At 41.5% G+C, this 24,944-nt stretch overlaps 1 protein-coding gene across 1 annotated transcript; it reads right to left on the bottom strand.

Annotated features, from left to right (window-relative positions):
• Nucleotides 1-9,218: 9,218 nt before the first annotated feature.
• LOC311038479 (clavesin-1-like) lies at nucleotides 9,219-21,999 on the bottom strand (the record flags this gene model as incomplete). Its single annotated transcript, XM_084048034.1, has 7 exons — nucleotides 9,219-9,300; nucleotides 10,566-10,762; nucleotides 13,165-13,275; nucleotides 14,321-14,495; nucleotides 16,215-16,333; nucleotides 17,924-18,094; nucleotides 21,898-21,999. 7 exons carry the CDS (start codon nucleotides 21,997-21,999, stop codon nucleotides 9,219-9,221), a joined length of 957 nt encoding a protein of 318 aa, XP_083904160.1.
• Between the last annotated feature and the right edge of the window lie 2,945 nt (nucleotides 22,000-24,944).

Raw genomic sequence — 24,944 nt, 5'->3', positions numbered from 1 at the left:
TCCTGGAAAGTAAGCATGCTGAAATAATTGTTCTTGCTTTTATAAAAACAAAATATATACAATAACAAGTTTGACATCTTGTTTTAAACGACCAATCCTGCCTACCGATGATGTCACTGGTAGGCAGGTTTCTGAACCGTCCACAGCCCACCAATGAGTGACAGAGTGAGTAGACAGAGATGGTTCCATCTCATAATGAGCATTAGTGAAGACCAATAGAGTACAGAAGTCCTGACGTCACTCGTTCATAAAGTAATTTCTCTATGGAGAATAACATGGGTCATCTTAGAATCGTCTCATATAAGAATTGTGGTCCAAAAATAAACAAACTGTCTCTGCGATATTGTCAGGGAGGAGGTTCTGTATTGCTTCTGTTTCTGGCGAAAATGTAACTAATTCGGCAGAAGTAACATTATCGCTTTCTCACCGTCAGTTGATGCTTCATTCATACCCATAAGAGTAAAACCGCCGGGATCATTTGTTTATTTTTGCAACACAGTTCTTATTTGATGCGATATTAAAGACATGACAAGATATGAAAACCGCGAACCAGGTAGGATGCGTAAATTACGTCAGACTTCGGTGCTCTATTCACCTGTTTCCTAGGCTGTGTGTTTTCCACTTCCTGTCGATTTGATCCAATGAAATCCAATGAAACTGGTCAGATGACCAATGATATCCAATGAAATCGACAGGAAGTGGAAAACACACAGCCTAGGAAACGGGTGAATAGGCTCAATGCACAGCACCATATTGGAAAGAAATTGGGCCTCTACCCTACTTCCTTCACAGGTGTTACCAATGATACTAATGAAGGCTCTGTTCCATTCTGGTCAAACAGAGTCAGGGTGCTGATATTGGCTCACTGGAAACACTCTGCTACACCAGTGGGTCTCAAAGTGTAGTCCAGGGACCCTCGTGGTTCCTTGAGGGGGTTTCAAATGGCCCCTTACGGTTGTTTTAACTCTGAGAGAGTGTACAAATGTGTGCACTCTCAGAGTTATGGGTGTCATTGCAATTTAAAAGGTTTGAGAACCACTGTGCCACACTAATTGTAACAGAGCCTTCATTAGTATCATTGGTAACACCTGTGAAGGGAGTAAGGAAGCGGCCCAATTTCTTGCCAATATGGCTGCAGTGCATAGAGCCTATTATATGAAGAGGAGGTTGAAAATGGGTGAAGTGCTCCTTGAATGATTGCAGCTTTAAGTCGTACATAATGGTAAAACTATTGAAGCTTACGAGTACATCAAATGACTGTTGAATGGTGTACGTTTTCATCCACTGTATTTCAATGGCTGTGGTACTACAATTATACACTAAACATATATGAATTATTTGCACAAAGTTTAAGTTTTTTTATACTACAATTACCTTTTGCCATTGATCTCAATAGAAGAGAGATTTGTTTTTTTTGCTGTAATATGTGACCACATAGAATGGTTTTGAGAAACACGGGTGCATTGGTCATTTTTCTGCTTTTTACAGATTGTGAAAGTATAGAATGTAAGCTTTCAAATGATGTCATTCATTGAAATCGGAAAATATTTGAAGAAGATATGCTTATTTGATTGTTATTAAACCTCAAACCAAGAATCTGAGTAAAAGGCTCTCAAAGTTGATGTTTTTCGCACTGTAGCTGAAACTTGAGAACAAAATGATATATGTTATAATGAGAAGGTTAATTCTCACACATGCAAACTTTGATAATATGAAGAAGAGAAAAAAAGGGAAAAACACAAAAAAAAACATACCTATTTTGTTCATTTGCAGTACTTCACAATTGCCTACTTGTTTGCCTTTTCGCTGGACAGGGACATATAACCAGTGGTCGACAGTAACTAAGTACATTTACTTGAGTTCTGTACTTTACTTGAGTATTTGTATTTTTTGCACGCTTATAATTAACTTCACTGCACTGCATGTCAAAGACAAAGTATTGTACTTTTGACTCCACACATTTCTAGGAAGGGAAAAAAAGTACACTCCCTGTTGTCAAATATAGTGACAAAAGCAGATCTGCTATTTTCACTATTATAGATTGTTTTTCTTTTGTTTTTCTGGAAAATCTTTTAATTGTTTTGGAAAATGTCTACAGTTCAACAGAACAATGCATTGATATTAAAAAGAAAATGTACTTTTTCATCTGTAGCTCTCACTTGTAGTTGAGTAATATTTGACCATACTTTGACTCCAGTAAACTGGGGTTGAGTACTTTGTTCCACCATTGAATGCAATCACATGTGTAATAGAGCAGTGGTTCTCAACCTGTGGGTGGGGACCTGCAGGGGGGTCCCCACATCATTTTGGGGGGGGGGGTCCCCAGATGACAGTGAAGTGTCAATTTAAGGACTTTTAAGACCTTTTGAATAGAAAAGAAAAAAGACCGTTACTGCATCAAAAGTAATCAACAAACTATAAAAACTGGTCAACATTGGCTAAATAGCTGATCTACATAATTTTGTCAGCGTTGTGAGCTTGTAGATCTGCTATTTTCACAATATTAATCTGTGGAACAGAGTCAAACTAAATGTAATGCCTCAACTCCTACAATTCCAAGTGCTTGTCAGGGTGGGGGGTCCCCCAGTTCAAATATTATTATTGTGGAGGTCCCCATTTCACCAAATATGATTATTTTGGGGGGTCACGGCCTGAAAAAGGTTAAGAACCACTGTAATAGTAGCCTCGGAAACCCATGCTTTTTCTTTTGTTACTGTAATAGAGAACCAAAGTCTGACATCACTGCCACTAGAGGCCGCTAAGGGTCATCTTAAATCACGTCATATAACAACTGTGTTCCAAAAAATAAATCAGCCTCGCAATATCACTCATATGGATATGAAGCATCAACTGACGGTGAAAAAGTTCTAATTTATCCAAAGAGTAAGAAAATAAAAATCTCCCAAACATAATCAAATGTAACTCATCACTGACGGAATCGTGGGATGATTTGTTTATTTTTGGAACACAGTTCTTATGACGCAATCTTGTTATCAGCCCAAGAGTGTCTCCCTAATAGGCTCTATTAACAGCAGCCATATTATGAAGACATTCACATACCAATGATACTAATGAAGGCCCTGTTCCATTCTGGTCAAACAGAGTCAGGGTGCTGATATTGTGTGCATGTTGGCTCACTGGAAACACTCTGCTACACCAGTGGGTCTAAAGTTGGGGTCCAGGGACCCTCATAGACCATATTCACATGGCGGCCATATTGCCATTAAGTCAATGAAATGCCACCCCAGTTGCCACCCCAGTTGCCACAGCAACTTGGTTCCATTTGTACACTCTCAGAGTTATGGGGGTCGTGGAAACCACTGTGCTACACTAAATGGAACAGAGCCTTCACTAATATCATTGGTAACACCTGTGAAGGAAGTGATAATATGGCTGCTGTGCATAGAGCCTATAGGGGACATGGTGGCGCAGTCGGTAGCGCTGTCGCCTCATATAGGAGGTCATGGGTTCGTCGCGGGGGACGCTGGGGGCGTGTCCACTCCTTGAAGCATTTTGAAAACATTTTTGGCTTAGGAATGTGAAAAAAAAAAAAAACATCAACGAATTCAAGTTTCCATGGGGTGACTAATCGATTTTTTTGGGTGAACTATACCTTTAAAGGGATATTTCTCTTAAAAATATATATTTTTATTGTCTACCCAGGCTTTTGGGAGCATCCCAGACAATTTTTTTTTTGCATGATTCAGTATTTAGATTTTGATATTCATTTTATCAGACACGCCCCCTTCCTATACAAACCCATTGTAACTTCACACTCCATTTTAATCATGTTAGATCCATCGGAAACACCCGTCCTTGGTTCTGGTGACTGCTATTGTCCTTCTAATACGTTTTTTTTCATTTATTTTTGATATTTATTTTAGAAAATGAAAAAATATATATATATGTATATAATATTGTATAGGTTGGGGGCGTGTCTGATAAAATTAATATCAAATATCTAAATACTGAATCAAGCAACTTAAAAACTGTCTCACAAAAGCCTGAGTAAACGATAAAATGACCCACAATTTGTAAAGTGAAATATCCCTTTAAGTCCAATTCCTAAGCCTTTAGTTTTCAAGTCCTGGGCTTGTTGGAAGGCATCACGTGACTTGAAAAGGCTTGAAGTCACAAGTCAAGAGAGGGCTCAAGTCAAGCCCTGAGTCATAGGTGCTGAAGTCCAAGTCTTTTATTTTTATTTGATCAAGTCTAAAGTCTAAAGTCGAGTCTCGAGTCCAAAGTCTCAAGTCCACACCTCTGTGAGAAGCAGACACATGTATGAATGAAGAGCTCATCAACATACAGGTGTAAATGTAGATTTAATCTGTACATTCATTGACAGCAAAGAGTGTTTTTACAGTATAGAGGAGGTCAGATACATGAGACCAGTCACACACACTGCAGTTTATATGACGACCTCAGCGAGGACTTTCATCCCACAGTGATCAAACTGCTCCTTCCAGTTACTAAACAATCAAACGTGGGAGATTAAGTTAGTGACTAGTTTTAAACATTCACTGACCTCATAATTAAAACGGTTTATACTTCTGGTCATCTTTCCACAAGCAGGTGAAATGTATCTGACTACCAGTGAGAAGTAAATACATCGTTAAAGGGGTAGTTCGCCCCAAAATGACTTGTTTTCCTATCGATTAGTCACCCCATGGAGACTTGAATTCATGGATATTTTTTAGTTTTTGTCGCATTCCTAAGCCAATAATTTGATGACCGGCAGCGGTCAAAGGAGGCTCTTTGTGTCTCCTATACCGGAACCTCAAATATCCATGAATTCAATTCTCCATGGGGTGACTAATTGAAAGGAAAAAAAAACATATTTTTGGGGGGGTGAACTATCCCTTTAAATCTTAACTGTCAGACTGAAACCTTGTATGTCCAAAACTGCTACTTTTTTCGGGGAATGTAAAAAAGGAAGAAAAAAAAGAAAAGCTGTGTTCCAATGGATCCAATGTAGTTATTATTTGATTATTATTACAAAACATACATTAACCACATACATTTCGGCCATTTGAAAATAGCAGATCTACAAGCTCACAATGCGTCGCGATGCGAGGCATTGTGAGCTTGTAGATCTGCTATTTTCAAAAGATTTATTTTGGAAAACTTGTGAAATGGGACATTCTGCAAAATGAGTACTTTTACTTTTGGTACTTTAAGTACATTTTGATGCCAATACTTTTGTACTTTTTCTCAAGGAAATTTTGAATTCCGGACGTTTACTTGTAACAGAGTCTTTCTACATTGCAATATTGATACTTTTACTCAAGTAAAACATGTGAGTACATTTTAACACCACTGCCACGCACTTAACTACTTTCACTTAAAAAAAAGAATAATAGAAAATAGCTATACAATCTATAAGCTCACAACACGTTGCGATGCAACTACTTGTGAGCTTGTACATCTGCCATTTATGCTATTTTTTTGGGGCTGATACTGTAATATGACGATGTAGTGTAGGGTGTTAATTTACCAAAAACTTCAAAATAAGATTTAAACATGGAAATACAAGGTTTCTCTCCAACAGTAATGATATGATACTGAATACAAAATAAGATGACTTGCTAGGTTTGTCAGATTACACTGTGCAATAATAATAAATAAATAATGATAAATAAATAAATAAATAAACAAACAAACAAATAAATAAATATATAAATAAATACATAAATGTACAATCTTCAAATAAATGACTTTCATAGACATAAAGCTGCAGTGCAGTGGAAGTGTTGTTTTGGCATTCAGTATATCATTTCTATCGGGCAGAAACCTCATATCTCCATATTTCAACGCTTTATTTAATGTGGAAAATAGCCGATCTACAAGCTCGCAACGCGACGGGCTTGTAGATCTACTATGTTCACACGTGTGTTACAATAACAAAAGGGAACGGTTTTGGACATGCAAGGTTTCCACCCGACAGTGACGACAAATACTGTTTTAATACATTCAGTAAATATTAATTTCAAATGAATTAAAATTAAATGTAATACATTCTCAAAGCAATGTGTCACCTTGGCAGAAATTATTTCCATTGCATAACATGACATTGTATGCATTGTATGCATAAAATGGCATTACAGTAAAATATCAGATGTGGCTGTTTCAGCTCTTCGAATCACGTGTCTTTAGTGAGCTTTTATTTTGTAATACCAGATAATTGAACCGTACGTATGCGTTTTACTTTGAAAAACGCGTCGGAGAAGTTGAACCGTTATTTTGTGTCGGCTTGTAATAAATAATTTGCATAAAAAAAAAGAAACTACTCCGCCAAAGTGACACAATGTCTTCAAATACTAATGTGAAAATGATACAAAAAACATGTTACGCTTTTAAAAAGGTGTCCCCCCACAAATAAATAAATGAAATAAATAAGTATATAAATAAATGAAATAAATAAATAGATAGATAAACAAATAAATAAAGCTCATGATTGTAAATTACTCATTACATTTCAGTTGGTAAAGGTACTCCCCCGACCCCCCTTTCAATGAGATTTCAAACAGCGTAATCGCTGCCTTCCAGGGGTGAATCGGGGAAATAAGGAACCTTATGGGTTGAGAGTGTGGCGTCTAGTGGCCAACTCTTTAAAAAAAACACACACAAAGGGAACACAGAAAGGAAGCAAGGATGCGTGTGTGTGTACTGTAGCAACGAGGAAAGGAAGCCAAATTTCAAACCATGAAAATAGCAAATCTACAGATATCTTTTTGGAAAGTTTCTGGAAAATCTTGGCGGAAATTCTTTTTCCGGAGTACTTTAACTCAAGTACAATGTGACAGAGCAACTTTCACTTGTAGTTGAGTAATATTTGACCAGGAGTAGCCTATCTATACTTTGACTCAAGTACTTTGTCCACCACTGTTTACAATGAAGATTATTTGTTGCACAAAAAGGGCGAATAAATAACAATAAAAACAAAATAAACAAATATCTGTATCAGCTATCGGCCAAATTATTATTCGGTATCAGGGCCAGAAGTTCCAGAGGGGTGAATCCTTATCAAAAAGACATTTCAGAAACATACATTTGACGTTGGCGCGTTAATTATCAACAGGTGTGAAACTATACTGTACATACATAGTCGTTGTTCACATTATGTTGTTAAACAGCATGTGTTTTATTACAACACATGACACAATCTATTGGCACATTGACATTATTATTCATGTATGATATAATATGATGAAACGAGTTTGAAGCAGCAAACTGTATAATGACCACACGTTAAAGCTACAACCCGTAATGCCCGCGATGTCACACGTTGACAGGGGGCTAGGGTTGGGATACAGACCAGCCGGAACCGGATGAAACCGGATGAAACTGTTTTTTATCACACTGTCAGAGCTGGTATGTGGACTTCACGTCTGCTATACAATTACAATACCAGTTTCAAGGACCACCGTAACTCTGCGCGTGTACACATTTTTGTACAAGTATTTGTACACTCTCAGAGTTATAGACCTGTAAGGGTCCATTTGGTTCCATTTGTACACTGTCAGAGTTATAGACCTGTAAGGGGTCCATTTGGTTCCATTTGTACACTCTCAGAGTTAGACGTGTAAGGGTCCATTTGAACCCCGCCAAGTAACCTAGAGCAGGGTTGGGCAAATGGCGGCCCGGTTAACATTGGAATACTGATATATTATTGATTTCAGCTGTTACAATTCCAAAAATGCAAACATGACCCGCCTTAATTACTTCTTGTCTATATTAGTACTGTAGCTTAATGACTAGTATTAAAATGCTATTGTCTTTTTCATGTCCAATATATTTGTATTTAAGTTCGTAAAGTTAACATAAGTATAACTAAATGCATTTGAAATTAAATAAAAATGTTACTTTTCTAATTAAAAAATAGCAAAAAAATATCAGGATTCCAATTCAAAAATAGAAAAAAAAGTGCCGATCTACAAGCTTGAAACGTGTCGCAGCGCGACGCGTTTTGAGCTTGTAGATCGGCTATTTTTGCTACTTTTGTGTGACATAGAATGGCGAAATATGGCATTCATTTATGAAAAAAGTTAAAATACGGAGATAAGACGTGTCTGCCCGACAGTATGCAATGTGGCCCCCTGGAGTGAGTGTGGAAATATAGTGTCCCTCTCCATCATCACAGTTGCATCACCCCTGCTCTACGTGTTGGGTGTGAGAACGACAATTCCAGTGTGTGGGCGGGGTTATGGGGACGTCGTGCAACGGCGTGACGGAGGCTCCTGTCACGTGTGACGTCTCCACATGGCGAAGCGGGGGATTCCCTCTTGGTTGAGCGGTAGGTAGCCGTTTGGTCTCTCGCGCGGGGTTCGAATCCCGGGCGTTGCAGTTTGCAACTACCTCTCTCCATCGGCAGAGGAAATAAAACGCACAGACTGTACCTTTAACATGTGGTTGTAAACGAAAAGGTGTGTGTGTGTGTGTGTGTGTGTGTGTGTGTGTGTGTGTGTGTGTGTGTGTGTGTGTGTGTGTGTGTGTGCGTGTGTGTGTGTTGAAATGACAACTTGTTGTGTGGCTAACACACACACACACACACACACAGACACAGTGTTAGTGTTTGTCTTTCAACACAACATGTAGACAGACACACACACACACACACACACACACACACACACGTCGCAAACGGTCCAATCCTGTCAGAGCGTAGCGCTGCTTAATGCTGATTGGCTGCAGAGAAATACAAATGGCTCAGTGACGGTGCTGTGTGTGTGTGTGTGTGTGTGTGTGTGTGTGTGTGTGTGTGTGTGTGTGTGTGTGTGTGTGTGTGTGTGCGTGTGCGTGTGTGTGCGCGTGCGTGCGTGTGATGGATTGTGATTGGCTAGCAAGGGTTGGCGTTTTGTTTGACCAGGTCAGAGTTCAGCTTAAAAGGACGCAGGTTCAAATCCCAGCTTTGCAGTCTTTATCTGTGTGTGTGTGTGTGTGTGTGTGTGTGTGTGTGTGTGTGTGTGTGTGTGTGTGTGTGTGTGTGTGTGTGTGTGTGTGTGTGTGTGTGTGTGTGTGTGTGTGTGTGTGTGTCTGTGTGCGCGCATGTTTGTGTACACATGTGCATGTGAAAGACAAAATAAAGAAAGAGAATGGTGTGTGTGTGTGTGTGTGTGTGTGTGTGTGTGTGTGTGTGTGTGTGTGTGTGTGTGTGTGTGTGTGTGTGTGTGTGTGTGTGTGTGTGTGTGTGTGTGTGTGTGTGTGTGTGTGTGTGTGTATCAGTCCAGGGCCAGTAGGGGGGCAGTACTGGTCTCTCTGTCTGTCTGTCTCAGAGTTCCTGGTTCCACCGCAGACTGAGACCTGAAACACACATTATTATTATTATTATTATTATTATTATTATAGTCCATGTGTCCTCTGGTGTTGTTTAAATGGTCTTTCAATATGTATAAATTATTATTCTTCCCCAGTAAACGTTCCTAAGGAGTTTTGCAGTTTTACTTCTAACATTAGGGCTACTATTCCAGGATCTATGCATATGTATTGATTGAATATGTACTGGTCCTCCAGATCATACAGCATGCAGACAAACATGTTGTCTTTGCCAACAAATGATCACATTGGGTGAACGACTGAATGACTTTTACTTCAGCTTTGATAAACATCTTCGTAATAATGATTTAATATCTGCTAAATCAGTCAATATCCTAATGTGATGAATGCTACAACAGTTCTATTCCTCTAAACAATGGCTTGGATTCAATTCAGCGGCACTTAAGTTTATATATTTCTCAATGATAAATGTGTTAATGGCAAGGAAATTGTTGATTAACTCAATAGTACTGTATAGTGCTATGACATTGTCTCCTGAAAATGTTTAAATTAACCAAAAAACGCAATTGTCCCTGTAAACTAATGATACGTCATTTAATTGTCAACTTTAAGGCATTAACCTCTAATGTATATATTCATATTAAAATGGTAAATGGTGCAGTTATATAGCGCTTTTATTGAAAAAATGTTTTTCAATAAAAGCACAACCCCCATGGTTTTCCCCTGAGGTCCAATCAATTATGAGCCTGTCAATATAGCTGTGTGTGTGTGTGTGTGTGTGTGTGTGTGTGTGTGTGTGTGTGTGTGTGTGTGTGTGTGTGTGTGTGTGTGTGTGTGTGTGTGTGTGTGTGTGTGTGTGTGTGTGTGTGTGTGTGTTCGCTCAGCCGGTCAGTGAGTCCAATCAATAAGTAATCAATAGAGAGCAAACAGATGTCTTAACCAGGTTTATTTGATAGTTAAATAACCTAAAAGAAGGTTTAACTCCTTGAACACCTTGATAGTAGAATCCTCTGCCCCCCCGTCCCCCGCCCCCGCCCCACCCCTCCTTTATCTTAAATATACCTTATGATTCTATTGAGCTTTATTCTAATATGTATTGTATTGTATTGTGTTGTATGTGTAACTGATGAATTGTGCACAATGGACCACAATGTTAACAATTCCCCTGGGTATTTTTATTTTTATATTATTTTTGTGCCATTCTGTTTGAGCGCTTCTCCGGACAAAGACTTCTCTTTGTGACTGTATACCTCTTCATACACACACACACACACACACACACACACACATACCTCTTCATGTGTTCTCGTACGTGCAGAGCGTGGTAGGTCAGCGTGTACTCTGTCTCGTCGTTGTACTCGGGGCCCAGCAGGGTGCGGGCCCAGATGCCCATGTCGTACGGCGGTAACGTGCCTCCGAACTCCGACGGCAAACACTCCGGCTGGATCAACTGATGGAGGGAGTTCAGGTTGTTCCCATGGAGGAAGATCTGAACCGAGGAGAGATGGAGGGATAGAGAGAGGGGAGATGGAGAGATGATAGAGAGAGGATGGAGAAAAAAGGAGAGATGGAGAGAAGAGAGAAGAGAGAAGAGAGGAGAGAAGGAGAGAAGGAGAGAGAAGTTAATAAGGACATATGGAGAGATGGAGAAAAAAGTAGAGGATTCATTTCAGTGTCTCAACTGTCCTGCTGTGAGTTTAGCTCTGGTCCAGAACGTTAGCAAGTTCCCTCGAACACTCCGTCAGATGCAGTGCTACTCCCATAGACGGAAACGTCCACTAATTGTAATAATTATACTCACCAAAACAAAGGCACTTTTATGATGCGTAAAGTTCTCCGCGGTGGGAAACGTCTCAGAACTCCACCTTTTGTGTAAAATCCACTTTTTGGCCAGAAAATAAAATATGTCCGCCAGACAGAAAATGTTTAATTCTCTCAAGTGTATCATCTATACCTAGAAAATACTATATCTGTACTTTCTGTAGGTGTTGCACTTTAAAATGATATCCGTCTGGCGGACATGTTTTATTTTCTGGACAAAAAGTCTTTCAGAGAATAGTCTTTCAAGATTATACGACTGCCTTTGTTTCAGTGATTAGCAAAATTGTTTTCTTTATGTTTACTACAGTTTAGACATTGCAAGTTAGTAGACGTTAGAGTCTATGCCGGCATAGCGTTAGGGAGAACTTGCTAACGCTCTGGACCAGGGCTAGTGTAACCTCGCATCACCAGTCTTTCCACCTCGGAGGAAAGCCTGGTCTGTGTTACTAAAGACCCATATGATCCGGTCTAGGCCACGCCTACTGAAAAAAAGAAAGAAAAAAGAATCCTCTTTCCGGATTGTCGGGATCCGGTTTTGCGGTGCCGCTTTGTTTTGGTTCCCCAATCCATATTTAAATGGAATAGAATTTCCCCGTGGGATAATACGGATAATACAGACGCTAAATAGTCTCCGGAAAGTACACTCACATTTATATTTAAAAAATGAGCTAAACTACGCCGCATCAAGGATGTTATAGGACGGACCTATTTTGGGGTGAGACGTCTTTCCGGTTTGTCGCGATCCGGTCCGCTCCCGACCGGATCATATACCCGAAAGGGAACGCTGCCCAGGCTAGGGCTAGTGTGAGTCAGAGAGTAAGCTAACGCTCTGGACCAGGGCTAGTGTGAGTCAGAGAGTAAGCTAACGCTCTGGACCAGGGCTAGTGTGAGTCAGAGAGTAAGCTAACGCTCTGGACCAGGGCTAGTGTGAGTCAGAGAGTAAACTAAATCCTGGTAAGTAGCAGCAAGCAACAGTTGTAGTTCACACCGACAGCTACGAATGATAGAAAGCTACAAAGTGACGCAGCATATCTGTCGTTGCGTAGCTGTTGAAGTGCTGATCAATACACTCGTTGACGTCAGCATGCGTCCGACGAGCGAGAAAGATATAAAGCCTGGGGTTAAAAAGAACACGAAACTGGCTGACGGAAATGGTTAAACAACACTTGGTGGTTTTGTAACTTTTTAGCTGCAGTTAAAGCCAGCTTAACTTAGCTTTGTAGATTTTGTAGCAGCTTTTTATCTTCATGCCGCTGGCTTCCATTGAAAATGAATGGCAGCCTGGAGCTTTGTAGCCTGGTAAACCCTCCCTCCGGAAATCTCATTTCCATTCGATTTCAAGAAGGAGTCTGGTCTGAAACGCCTTTCTGCAATAATCGCTGTGGGCTGGAGTTGGGCGGGAGTAATACCGTTGACTGACAACCCCTTCAACCAATAATCGTTTTTCCCCTTCAGCCAATGAGCAGTTCATTTTGACGAGCTCCAGACTATGTGACGCAACGGGACTTTTGGGACGGCCATGCCGAAAATAGGTTGCCTTATTGGGATACATGCGTGTCACTCCCCGCCCCTGCCGGTTCTCTAAATTTATATTTTTAAATAGGCTCTGTCATGATTAATTGACCACATATATGAAGTTAAACAACTAAATTCTATCCAAACGATATCTTATAAGTAAATTCCGTGCCTCAAAAAAAAGTTTGAAAGCGTTATAAAACTGAAAGTAAGAAGTGAAGGCACTCGCACAAACAACAATGGCTGCCGTTCGTCTTTTGTCGGTGGCTCTCAGGCTGCACTCGGGTTCATTCGGGCTCACTCGAACTCGCCACCTGATTGGCCAACTGTCGCTGTCAATCACAGAACAATGAGCGACGACGCTGATAGGCTCGTCGGCTCGGCGAGCAGAGCGATTATTGGAGAAAGGCGTTTCAGACCAGACTCCTTCTTGAAATCGAATGGAAATGAGATTTCCGGAGGGAGGGTTTACCAGGCTAGGAGCTTTGTATCTGCCAGTGTGAATGCAGCATCAGAGAGAGAGAGAGAGAGAGAGAGAGAGAGAGAGCCTCTTACTCGTTTCCTGGTCTTGTCTTTGAGGAATGGTTTGATGATGGTGTACATGGCATGGATGTACCACGGCTGGTTCACAAAATGGATTCCTCCGAACCGCGCCGGAAAACTATCCTGAAGAGGAGAGGGGGAGCAGAGAACATTAGGTTAGGTCAGTGTTTCCCAAACCTTTTAGCTTGAGACCCAAGAGAGAGTGTCTCTCGGACCCAAACAAAAATACTCTGGTGTCTAGCATTTTTGCTTTAAAGGAACACTCCTCGCAAGAAATGACTTTATATCTATCGTTTGCTTAGCCCGTGACGTCTTGAAGACACACAGAATTTTCCTTTGTAAAAATCCGACACTTACGGGCTAAACGGTCTCATGCACGAAAAATGCACGCGCCTGGGCGTTCTACACTCGTGCATGTCACGCTTTGAACCACAAGTTTATTTTATTCTTGTATGGTGATATTTTGGAAACGTTTCCCAGCGGATATCGTCTGAAGATAATCTAAATCATGCGATGAGCGGTGTTTTGGAGTTAATAAACTATTTATTTATATAGTTTTGCTGTTGTTAAATTGGGTCTCTGATTTCTTCAATTCATCAAGTATTTTCTTCATTTCTGGATTCTTCATGCACCGTTAAGGAATACTTTTGCAAGTGAAAATGATCTGTGTCTTAAAGATATCACAGAATAAGTAAACAATAGAAATAAAGTAATTTCTTGGGTGACGTACGTAAAATATAAAATCACTATCCTTTTTCGTCAGGGCTGGTATGGCCGACTTTAAGGGATTCCTGGCCGGGCGTCCCTTAATTCTAAGAAAAATAAGGGACGCCGAGAAAAAGATAAAATATCCCTGTATATATGTAGTTTTTGAATGTTAACCACTTGAACCCCAGCATCCATATTCTGGGGGGATCATTAGCCAGAAATAGCATGATCTACAAGATTTGGTGTACAGAGACAACTCAGGTCTAGAGCCTAGAAGGTTTAATTGGTTAACAACCTGTATTATAGTATAATATGTATATGAGCTGTTATGTTTGAACTTGTAAGATGTGTGTCACGTCTTTTAGTTTCCAAATACGATTCCTTATTTCAAGGGACGCATCCTCAATGTTGGATCCGTTTCCTTCTGGTTCCGGATCCCACCGCTAACCCACCCACTGACCTGCAGGCCCTCGATGGCCAGTTTGAGGATGTTGGGCGTCAGCTTGGACGCCTGTTTGAAGGAGAAGTTACTCCAGTCGATGATGAGGATGAAGCCGTTGATCTGGAGCTCTGGGTTCTCTATCAACACCTCTAGAGACAGCAGGATGGCACGGAGGATGTCCGTGAACGAGTTCCTGGTGGACAGAGAGAGAGGGGGGGGGGAGAGACAGAGAGAGAGAAGGGAGAGAGGAAGAGAGACAGAAAGAGAGAGAGAGAGAGAGAGAGAGACATGGAGAGAGGGGGGAGGGAGAGAGAGAGACAGAGATGGAATGAGAAAGAGAGAGAGAAAGGAAGAACAAAAACAGAGACAGATAGTCAGATCCAATATCGTTTGTTTGTTTGTTTGTTTGTGCGTGACAGTGTGTGTGCACATGCCGTCTCTACATGTGGGTACCATTGCAAAACAATTGCTTTGATATTTGGCAGCTTCGGGTGTGTCCAAAAGATGTGTGTGCGACTGTGTGTGCAGGGCTACGCGTTGTCGGACTGGTTAAAAGAAGAGCAAAACAATTAGTGGAATACTTCTATGGAAAAGATGCTGTCACCTATATCCATAACTAACCTCGCGTAACCAGATTTTCCACCTCGGCGGAAAGCCTGGTATTCGTTCCAAACTGGCCCGTGTGATCCGGTCTAGGCACGCCTACTGGTTCCTGTATTTCGGCGCTGCTTTGTTTTGGTTCCCCCTGTTAGTTTCCCCAATCCCCATTTAAATGCTGAATCGAGTATAACTAGTTTAGTCTCGCCAGTCGCTACGAGTTGGAATAAAAGATGGATATACCAAACCAACTATTCCTATAAGCTAAACTATGCCGCATCAATGGTCTTATTGGGTAGGCCCTGAAATTATAATGCCCTTGATCGCAGGGAATTCTTTTTGGGTTCATCATCAGGCGGTTCCGTCCGCCTCATGATGCGCCTGATGACGTAAAGCTACTTCCGCTCCCTATAAGATCAGAAACCCGAAAATGGTATTGATTCCAGGCTAATCTATAACTGTACGGTAGTCTGCTTGTTTCCATAGCGTATACAGACAATTGTGATCATGATCTTACATTGCATGTTTTGGACTGATATATTTGGATTTTGACATGATTTGTCTTTGAGTGAAAATCCATTTAATGTTTTAACCAGTGAAGTTTCATTGTCAGCCCTGATGAAGGTCTAACGACCGAAACGTCGAATAAAGAGCAAAAAATGTTTTGCAAGTTCGTGACAGTGTGCGAGTCCTTTTCTTTGATACAGCAGCCATATTATGAAGACATTCACAGGTGTTACCAATGATACTAATGAAGGCTCTGTTCCATTCTGGTCAAACAGAGTCAGGGTGCTGATATTGTGCATGTTGGCTCACTGGAAACACTCTGCTACACCAGTGGGTCTACAGTTGGGGTCCAGGGGACCCTCATGGGCTTCCAAATGGCCCCTTACAGGTGTGTAACTCTGAGAGTTTACAAATGGTTACGGGTCCATTTGGTTCCATTTGTACACTCTCAGAGTTATGGGGGTCGTGGAAACCACTGTGCTAGACTAAATGGAACAGAGCCTTCATTAGTATCATTGGTAACACCTGTGAAGGAAGTGACAATATGGCTGCTTCTGATTCAGTGGTAAAGTGCCTGCCGACCACTGCGGAGGTTGTGGGTTCGAATCCACTGCGGTGCATCCGTCTTTGTCGAGCGTCTATGCAAACACAATTGGCCCGTTATCGGGTGAGGGAAGCCGGACGGGGAGTGTGTGGGAGGAGTAGGACGGAGGCTAATGTGCGTGGGGAGGAATGTATTGGCATAACTACTAAATTGGGTAGAAAAGAGGGTCATTAAAATATGCATGTGTGTGACTGTGGTGCGTACCTGCCCTGGTCCCAGTTAGAAGCGAACAGGATCAGTATTTTTCGTCCATGCTGGTCCGGAGTCTCCAGGACTCCTGGGAACCCGTCCATCAGCGCTCTCTTAATGCCTGGGTCATCCACCTGACACACACGCACACGCACACACGCGCACGCACGCACGCACGCACGCACGCACGCACACACACACACACACACACACACACACACACACACACACACACACACACACACACAAATATTACACTATTAATGCTGTTCTATTAGTGTTAACTGTTCCTTGAGCTCCACTGGCAACCTCTGACCTTAACTTAACCTTAACGTAAACCTACAACTTAACTATAAAGCTGTAACCATAATGATTGTAATATGAGCTCTAACCAGAATGATTGTAATATGAGCTCTACCCATAATGATTGTAATATGAGGGCATACCTTAAAGCTCTAACCATAATGTTTATAATAATATGAGTGCATACCTTAAAGTTCTAACCATGTTTGTAATATGAGCTGTAACCATAACATATGAGTGCACACCCTAAAGCTCTGGAACATATTGTCCATGTTTTAACCATAATGACTGTAATATGAGGACAGACCTTAACGCTCTAACCATAATGTTTATAATATGAGCTCTAACCATCATGATTGTAATATGAGTGCATACCTTAAAGGTTCTATGACATTCATTTTCACTTTTTTTTTTTCTATGTTTTTTTGGGGGTTTTCTGACCTCAATTACACCCAACAAATCTGAACTTTGAACATTCAGTGGATTTTCTGTGGTCTGGGGTTTTCTGAATAATTAGGCTGAAAAGTAATCTGAGCTTGGCCCTTCGACAGTGAGGTCGCTGTCGATTAATCCCGCCCACTCTCCTCCTCGCCCCTCCCCTCCCCTATCCTTTCCTTTGGGGGGGCGGAGCAGAGGCGATGATTGACAGGCAAAATCCCTCACCAGCGACACCTGCAGGCAAAGATTTCTTTTTTCATTGCAGTTGAAAAGGCTTTAGAAATGTGAGAGAAAAACACCTGCCATGGATCAATGGAGTGGATTTTTTTGTTAAAACTTTTTATACACGTTTGAAGGACCATGACAAAGACTTTTAATGTGTGGTAAAACTGAATGTCATGAAACCTTTAAAGCTCTAACCATAATGATTGTAATATAAGTGCACTGCACACCTTAAAGCTCTGGAACATGTCTAGGTTGTAACCATAATGATTGTAATATGAGTGCACACCTTAAAGCTCTGGAACATGTCTAGGTTGTAACCATAATGATTGTAATATGAGTGCACACCTTAAAGCTCTGGAACATGTCTAGGTTGTAGCCATAATGATTGTAATATGAGTGCACACCTTAAAGCTCTGGAACATGTCTAGGTTTTAACCATAATGATTGTAATATGAGTGCACACCTTAAAGCTCTGGAACATGTCTAGGTTGTAGCCATAATGATTGTAATATGAGTGCACACCTTAAAGCTCTGGAACATGTCTAGGTTGTAACCATAATGATTGTAATATGAGTGCACACCTTAAAGCTCTGGAACATGTCTAGGTTGTAGCCATAATGTTTGTAATATGAGTGCACACCTTAAAGCTCTGGAACATGTCTAGGTTGTAACCATAATGATTGTAATATGAGTGCACACCTTAAAGCTCTGGAACATGTCTAGGTTGTAACCATAATGATTGTAATATGAGTGCACACCTTAAAGCTCTGGAACATGTCTAGGTTCTGCTGTCTGAACTGGAAGTACTGCGCCAGCAGTCTAAAGGTCTCTGATTGGTCAAACTTCCTGGCTCTCAGGAAGCGCAGGATGAAGTCATCGTCTGTCCGCAGGAAGCCGATGTCCGGCCGCGTCACGATCATGTCACGCACCTATAGGGTCAACGAAGGTCAAAGGTCAAGAGACAAAATCATATAGAGAAAATGTCAAGTCTATGTCAATAGTCAATGTTTTTCTTTGAAAATAACGAAAATACCAGATCTACAAGCTATTTATGAGTTTGTAAATCTGATATGTTTTGCTATTATTCAGAGCTTTTTTATCTACTGACTACTGACTACCCCATATTACAATAAAACAACTAAGACAAATAAAAACTAAAACAAAGCCTTTTCAAAAAAGAAAAAACTAAACCAGCCTACCCGCTCAAGAACTCATTAGAACTAACTGAAATTGAAAACATGAAGTCAAGAAGTTTATACAAATAAAAACAAATGATTCTAAACTAGGCACGTACTCCTACGAGCTGGCGGCGGCACCTGTCAGCGGGGAGTGTGCAGCGGGAGGAGTAGGATTAAGGCTCTAAATCCTCCCGGTGGGGGCTCCTCTCTGGTAGGTGAGTCAGTAGGATACGACAGCAGTGACAACACACAAATGTGTGTGAGGAGGAGTTCATTGGCAAGACGACTAAATTTGGGAAAGGTAGTGATGAAGCGGCCATAGCTGAATGCATGAGTTCAATTTCCGGCCTAGGCTATGTGTTGAGGTGTCCATGAGCAAGACTGCTTATTATTATAAGCCGCATTGGGCTTTTTTTCCTGTAAAGTTGCGTGTAAATAATGGTAGAACGGTTGTAAGCTTGTAGATCGGCTATTTTCAAATAGCCAACATATATAAATATGCACATTGTTTAATGACCGACATATATTAGCCTTGCGTAGCCAGACTATATCACTGCGTGGATATGAGTCTGGTGCCTCTATGAGGACGTTTTTTTTCCAAGGGGGCGGGATCAAAACAATGGCTCTGGACGCAATTGGTTAGACCTACAACTAACTACCAATCACAGTCTCCCATATTTGAATACTGGGCCCTGATTGGTCACCCCAGACGTCTGGAGCAGGAAATGGATTCACAATGGAGCGGTGCCAGACCCAAATCACCGAGGGCAATTTTTTTTTGCACAGGCAGATTCGTCTGGTCCCAGGCTAGACATAATGTAGGTTTGAAGTGCTCTCGTGGCCTCTTTTAAAACAGCCCTGAAAATTCACCTTTCAGGAGGCCAAAAAAGGAGGTAGTACTATTTTCCCATTAGACAGACGACCCCCCCCCCTGTTCTTGTACATATAGCTTTTTATTGAATCCCCCCCCCCTTTTTTATTTTTTGTTGTACATAGTATTATCTTTTTTCTGTTTTTTTGTATTGATATTTGAACTGTGGTTCCCCTATTATGTCTATGAATTTGAATACCAAGGACCTCGTTGGAAACAAGACCGCAAGGACTTTTATGAACGGACCTCTTAGACAAAGTCTTTTAAAGGTAACTGTGCTGTTTTACATTGTTTGCCTAATAAAATATTCAATCAAAAATCAATCAATTAGTCGCTTCTTTTGGGCTTGTTTTCATAGACCTGGGGCCTGTTCCTCAAAAGGGAATTAGAGCTTAAGCCTGGCTTTAACACCTATCCTGGCTTAATTTAGCCAGGATTAGGGCTGAATCGGTTCCTCAAAAGCTGAATTAGCTTGAAGATTAGTTTAGCCAGTTCACCCTGGCTAAGTTTAGCCATGACCCGATTCCTCAAAAGAGAATTGAAGCAAGCCTACCTTAGTTACCATGGCAATTTAGCTGTGAAGTTAGCCTGGTCAGGAGCAGGCTAACAGCCAAGCTTACTTAATCCAGTGCCTTGTTCTTCAAGTTTTTCCACAGTTAATTCAACACATGTGTTTGAATATGGACTCATTTTAATGACCTTGCATTCAAATAAAATGAAATAAATACAATCAGATATAATCAAATTAATTATATTACTGTAGTAGTGTGTGACCATGAATCATAATTGTTTCACAATGACTCATGTGATGTCATTGTCACTCTGTTAACACTATAGTTCATATTGTTGTTAGATGTTTGATAATATATAACAGATTTTTTTTTTATATTATAAAAAATTTCTATATATTTATATATATATATATATATATATATATATATATATAAATTATTAGTTACGGGTTTAAAAGAGCCTCTTCACTGAATGTAAGTCAATGAGGAGCATATTTTAAATTATCAATTTCTAGTCAATGGACAAATTATTTTTTATTTCTTGTCCACCTTTGGAGTTACATCATGATGGCAAGGTAACTACACAACCCAAACCTCTACCAAAGTGGTCTTGCAAATATGGGGTTATTGCGTGTCCCGCCCCCGTCCCCCGTCCCCCGTCCCCCGTGCCCCCGTCCCCCGCTCATCCCGTCACGGCCCCCAGTCGCGGTCAACCCCCCCGTCCCGTCCCGTGCGTCCCGTCGCGGCCCCCGTCGCGGTACACCCCCGTCCCGTGCGTCCCGTTGCCGTCCCGTCCCGTCGCGCGCGCACACACACACACACACACACACACACACACACACACACACACACACACACACACACACACACACACACTGTGTGTGCTTGCAATACTTTGCCACTTTTCTAGCTTATAATACATTTTACTTCCTTGTATGATTTCATGAGCTGCTGCAATGCTGCTGTTCAGCCACAGAGAGGAACGCCGCTCTGGTTTTGGACTCCATGATTGGTCAAGTTCAAGGATTCTTGAATGGTCTTTCATGGTCTTTTATAGAAATACGTGAAGCCTGGCTTCATTATCCTGGCTGGACATAGCCTGGCTTGACAAGGCCTAGCTCGACAAAGTCGCTCCTTTTCAGCCTGGCTTTGCTTCGAGGAACGGAATAAACGAGGCTTATATGGACCCGACTTTGTCAAGTCTGGGTTTGGCTTAAGTCCAGGCTTAGTTTATTCACCTTTTGAGGAACAGGCCCCCGGTTGCTTATTCCTCTCGCAAAAAGCGCACTGTGGGGATTTAACATGGAAACCAAACCATACAGTGTATGGTTTGGTTTCCATGTTAAATCACATTTGATAGACATGCGTATCACCTACCTACATGTTACTGATTAGAGAGAATTTTATATTTTCATTTTCAGTTAATTATTCCCTGAGAAATTGATGAATAAAACTGACGTGTGTAATTTGGAGAGCATTGCATTGTGTGACGCACAAATTGTCTTCTTTAAAAAGACTATCATCTTATATGAACACAATTGACTCAAGGAATTGACACTCTCATCCCTTCTGCTGATTATAGGAAAAATAGAATCACAGAGATTTGTTGAGAATTAGTAGAGAGAGGGAACCTTTGAATGTTGTGCCATGTTGTGCGCCCTGGCCGTCTCCAGACATCCATTGCAGGCGCGCTCTACCAAACCAAGTAGGCATTGCGGGTGGTTTTAGATTCCACTATACACTCTCCCAAACGTGTGTGGGCAAAATAGCAATTTTGGGGATAATGCAACAACATGCCCACGGCCACACCTCCAGGCGCAAATAGTGGAGTCGGCATAATGAATAGCGGGTATAGCGGCCTCAAAATACCGTTTAGGGACAGTGCCAGCTCCCTTATCCCTAATTCACAGGTAGAGGGCAGTAAATCACGGGTAGTGGGCAGCGGGTGCGGGTTTAGCAGTGGCAAAAATAGGACCCCTAGGGTCATCTTAGAATCGCCTGCTGTATATCGTGATGTAGTGTATAATAATAGTAGTAGTAGTAGTAGTAGTCGTAGTCGTAGTAGTAGTAGTATAAATACCTGCTGTATATCGTGATGTAGTGTATAATAGTAGTAGTAGCATTCGTAGTAGTAGTAGTAGTAGTAGTAGTCGTAGTCGTAGTATAAATACCTGCTGTATATCGTGATGTAGTGTATCTGGGTTTTCATTCAGCTCCAGTCTGGCTTTCTCCGTCGTCTCCGAACTCAGCCCGGCGTGCAGGTGATTCATCATGGTGCCCACGTCACGGTCCAACCCGTCCTGTTTGACACCCGGTTTGTCACCTCACGGTCCAAACGGGTTTTAAAGTCTCCGATTTTTATGATTTGAAAGTCCTGATGTGCGCCGTTGTACCAGATGTGTCTTTTCTCCCACACCTGTGTGTTCAGTATAATCTCACACCTGTGTGTTCAGTATAATCTCACAGCTGTGTGTTCAGTATAATCTCACAGCTGTTTGTTCAGTATAATATCACACTGTGTTTAGTATAATCTCACAGCTGTTTGTTCAGTATAATATCACACTGCGTTTAGTATAATCTCACAGCTGTTTGTTCAGTATAATATCACACTGTGTTTAGTATAATCTCACAGCTTTGTATTCAGTGTAATCTCACAGCTGTCTGCGGGGCTGAGCAGTGCTGAGTCATGTGGATCCGAGTTCTGCTGACACCACTTCTGGAGAGTCTCCGTCTCAGCGGGCGATCTGTCGATCTGCCGTCCGCTTCCTGGGCATGGTTCACCCCTCGACGCGTGTCATTCGCAGAGCCCGCGGTTAGGCTGTGCACGTTCACTGTGCACGTTCACTGTCCATTTAATTCAATTCCCAGCTGTCTGGATCACTTAGAGACATTCCTCCTCCCAAAGTATAAAAAAAGAAGAAAAACGTGTTGAAGAGAGATTCGGGTTGTTTCTCTAGGACACAATCATAGTCGCTGAGGGTTTCATCTATACATCTGGTTGCTATGTTTTATTACGAACAATGTATTCATTCATAAGGTCATGGGTTCGATTCCCGGGGGAAACCGGCAACTCTGCGTATGAGTGGCACGGCTTGGGTGTGGCAAGACGTGCGTGGTGAAGTACTGGGAACTGATGGCAGGGGTGGCACTCGACCTCAGCAATCCGTCACTCAGGGGTCTAGCGCTTTGTGGAACAGGGATAGGACTCCCGTGCTGATACCGACAATAAGCCTCTCCGACCTACTTACTTACTCATTCAAAGGTTATTAATTTGTTCGCCTCAATTTGGCCTGTCAGTAGAAGTCTATGAAGAAACAATCGTGTGCGCTGTCCTCATATACATTGTCAGTGCGTACAGAGCAAGAGAAGCCCCAGTTCTGAAGACCAGTACAACTCAACCCTTTTTATACTGAGAGACCTTGAATGAAGTCCGGACCCATTCAATGGGTTATTCAATCACATTCAGTTCTGTTGAAGCTGTTGCCGCACTTCTGGGTCACAGGCCCACAGACCTCCAGTCACTTTAGGGGGAAATGAAAGGCCACAGGTTTCGATCCCCTGGTAAAACTGAAGGATCCTCTTCGGCAGTGAATCCACGCCTTTCCTGTTCAAAAACCATCAAAGTTGTGAGTCTTCCAGACAGTGGGAAGTCCTCTCTGTATACGCGCTGCACTGGTGGAGAGATATCATATTGATTATTGTTATGATTAGAATGGAGATTATTATTATAATGATGATTAGAATGAAGAAAATGCTACATTTGAGGAAGAGCATAAACAATCTAAATCATGGGTCTTCAACAGGGGGTCCGGGACCCCTAGGGGGTCTTCAGAGTTACTACAGTTACTGACAAATCTTTGTGTGATTTGGTTTAATATTATTATTACTATTATCATTATATATATTTTACATTAAACACTTGAATTTTGTTTGTATTGTGAAGACATTCACAGGTGTTACCAATGATACTAATGAAGGCTCTGTTCCATTTAGTGTAGCACAGTGGTTTCCACGACCCCCATAACTCTAAGAGTGTACAAATGGAACCAAATGGACCTGTAAGGGGCCATTTGGAAGCCCATGAGGGTCCCTGGACCCCAACTGTAGACCCACTGGTGTAACAGAGTGTTTCCAGTGAGCCAACATGCACAATATCAGCACCCTGACTCTGTTTGACCAGAATGGAACAGAGCCTTCATTAGTATCATTAACACCTGTGAATGTCTTCATAATATTGCTGCTGTGAATAGAGCCTATTCTGGGGGAGCATTCACAAAGAAATAACAAAAAAATGTGTGTGGGGGGGGGTCCGTGCTTCATCTCTTTCTCCGCTAAGGGGTTCTTGGCCTGAAAAACATTGGAACTAAATAAAGAAATCATGTTATATAAAGTGCATTTACCTCCTTTTAGTCTTGGTGTTGTCCTTTAACAGCATTGTCAGCAGTTACCGGGGTGTGGTCAGGTCTTTACCGTGATGTTTCCGTGTTCAGGTCTCTGTACTGTGGTCTGTTGTTGTGTAACCGACCGACACCAGAGCCCAATGTACTCGCTGGTCGCGGAAAGCCTGTTGTTGAGTTCGGTTGCGTTAAATAGCTGTTGAGACCGCTCAGGGTTATACAGGAGGTCATTTAAAAACTGCTCTCTGGATTCTGTGAGTCTCCTTAACCTAGGAGGAGAGAGGAGAGGAGAAGGGGAGGGGAGAAGAGGAGGGGATGAGAGAGAGGAGTTGAGGAAGAGAAGAGAAGAGAAGAGAAGAGAAGAGAAGAGAAGAGAAGAGAAGAGAAGAGAAGAGAAGAGAAGAGAAGAGAAGAGAAGAGAAGAGAAGAGAAGAGATTATTGATTGCTGGCAACAGGAACAGCTGCAGAAGTTAATTAATACAAATGTAGACCGCTAGGACGTTTAAAAAGATTAATCTTTAACTATGGATGAAAACTAGCCTCCAGGCTAATTCTGGAGTATTTCACATAATATTTATTAATATACACTGTCCTGTCCTTGGGGGGAAAAACTGAGGAATCAAATGGTAAGAAACTATTTGTTGTTAATATTATTAGAGTTAGTAGAAATGTGGAAGGTTATTGGTAGGTTTGGTTCTCCTTACAATGACAGTGACTTTATCGTAGCCAACAGCTGACTGTTTGATTTAAAAGCCTGGTTTTGTACAAACAGCCTCTGCAGACAGCACATCTAAACATTCTGCTGGACCAAATACTACTC

The sequence above is a fragment of the Gymnoscopelus microlampas genome (genome assembly GCF_963454915.1).
Source record: "Gymnoscopelus microlampas genome assembly, chromosome: 22".
Classification (NCBI taxonomy): Eukaryota; Metazoa; Chordata; class Actinopteri; order Myctophiformes; family Myctophidae; genus Gymnoscopelus; species Gymnoscopelus microlampas.
The sequence above is the reverse complement of the archived record's forward strand: the minus strand, read 5'-3'. Positions and strand labels throughout refer to the sequence as shown.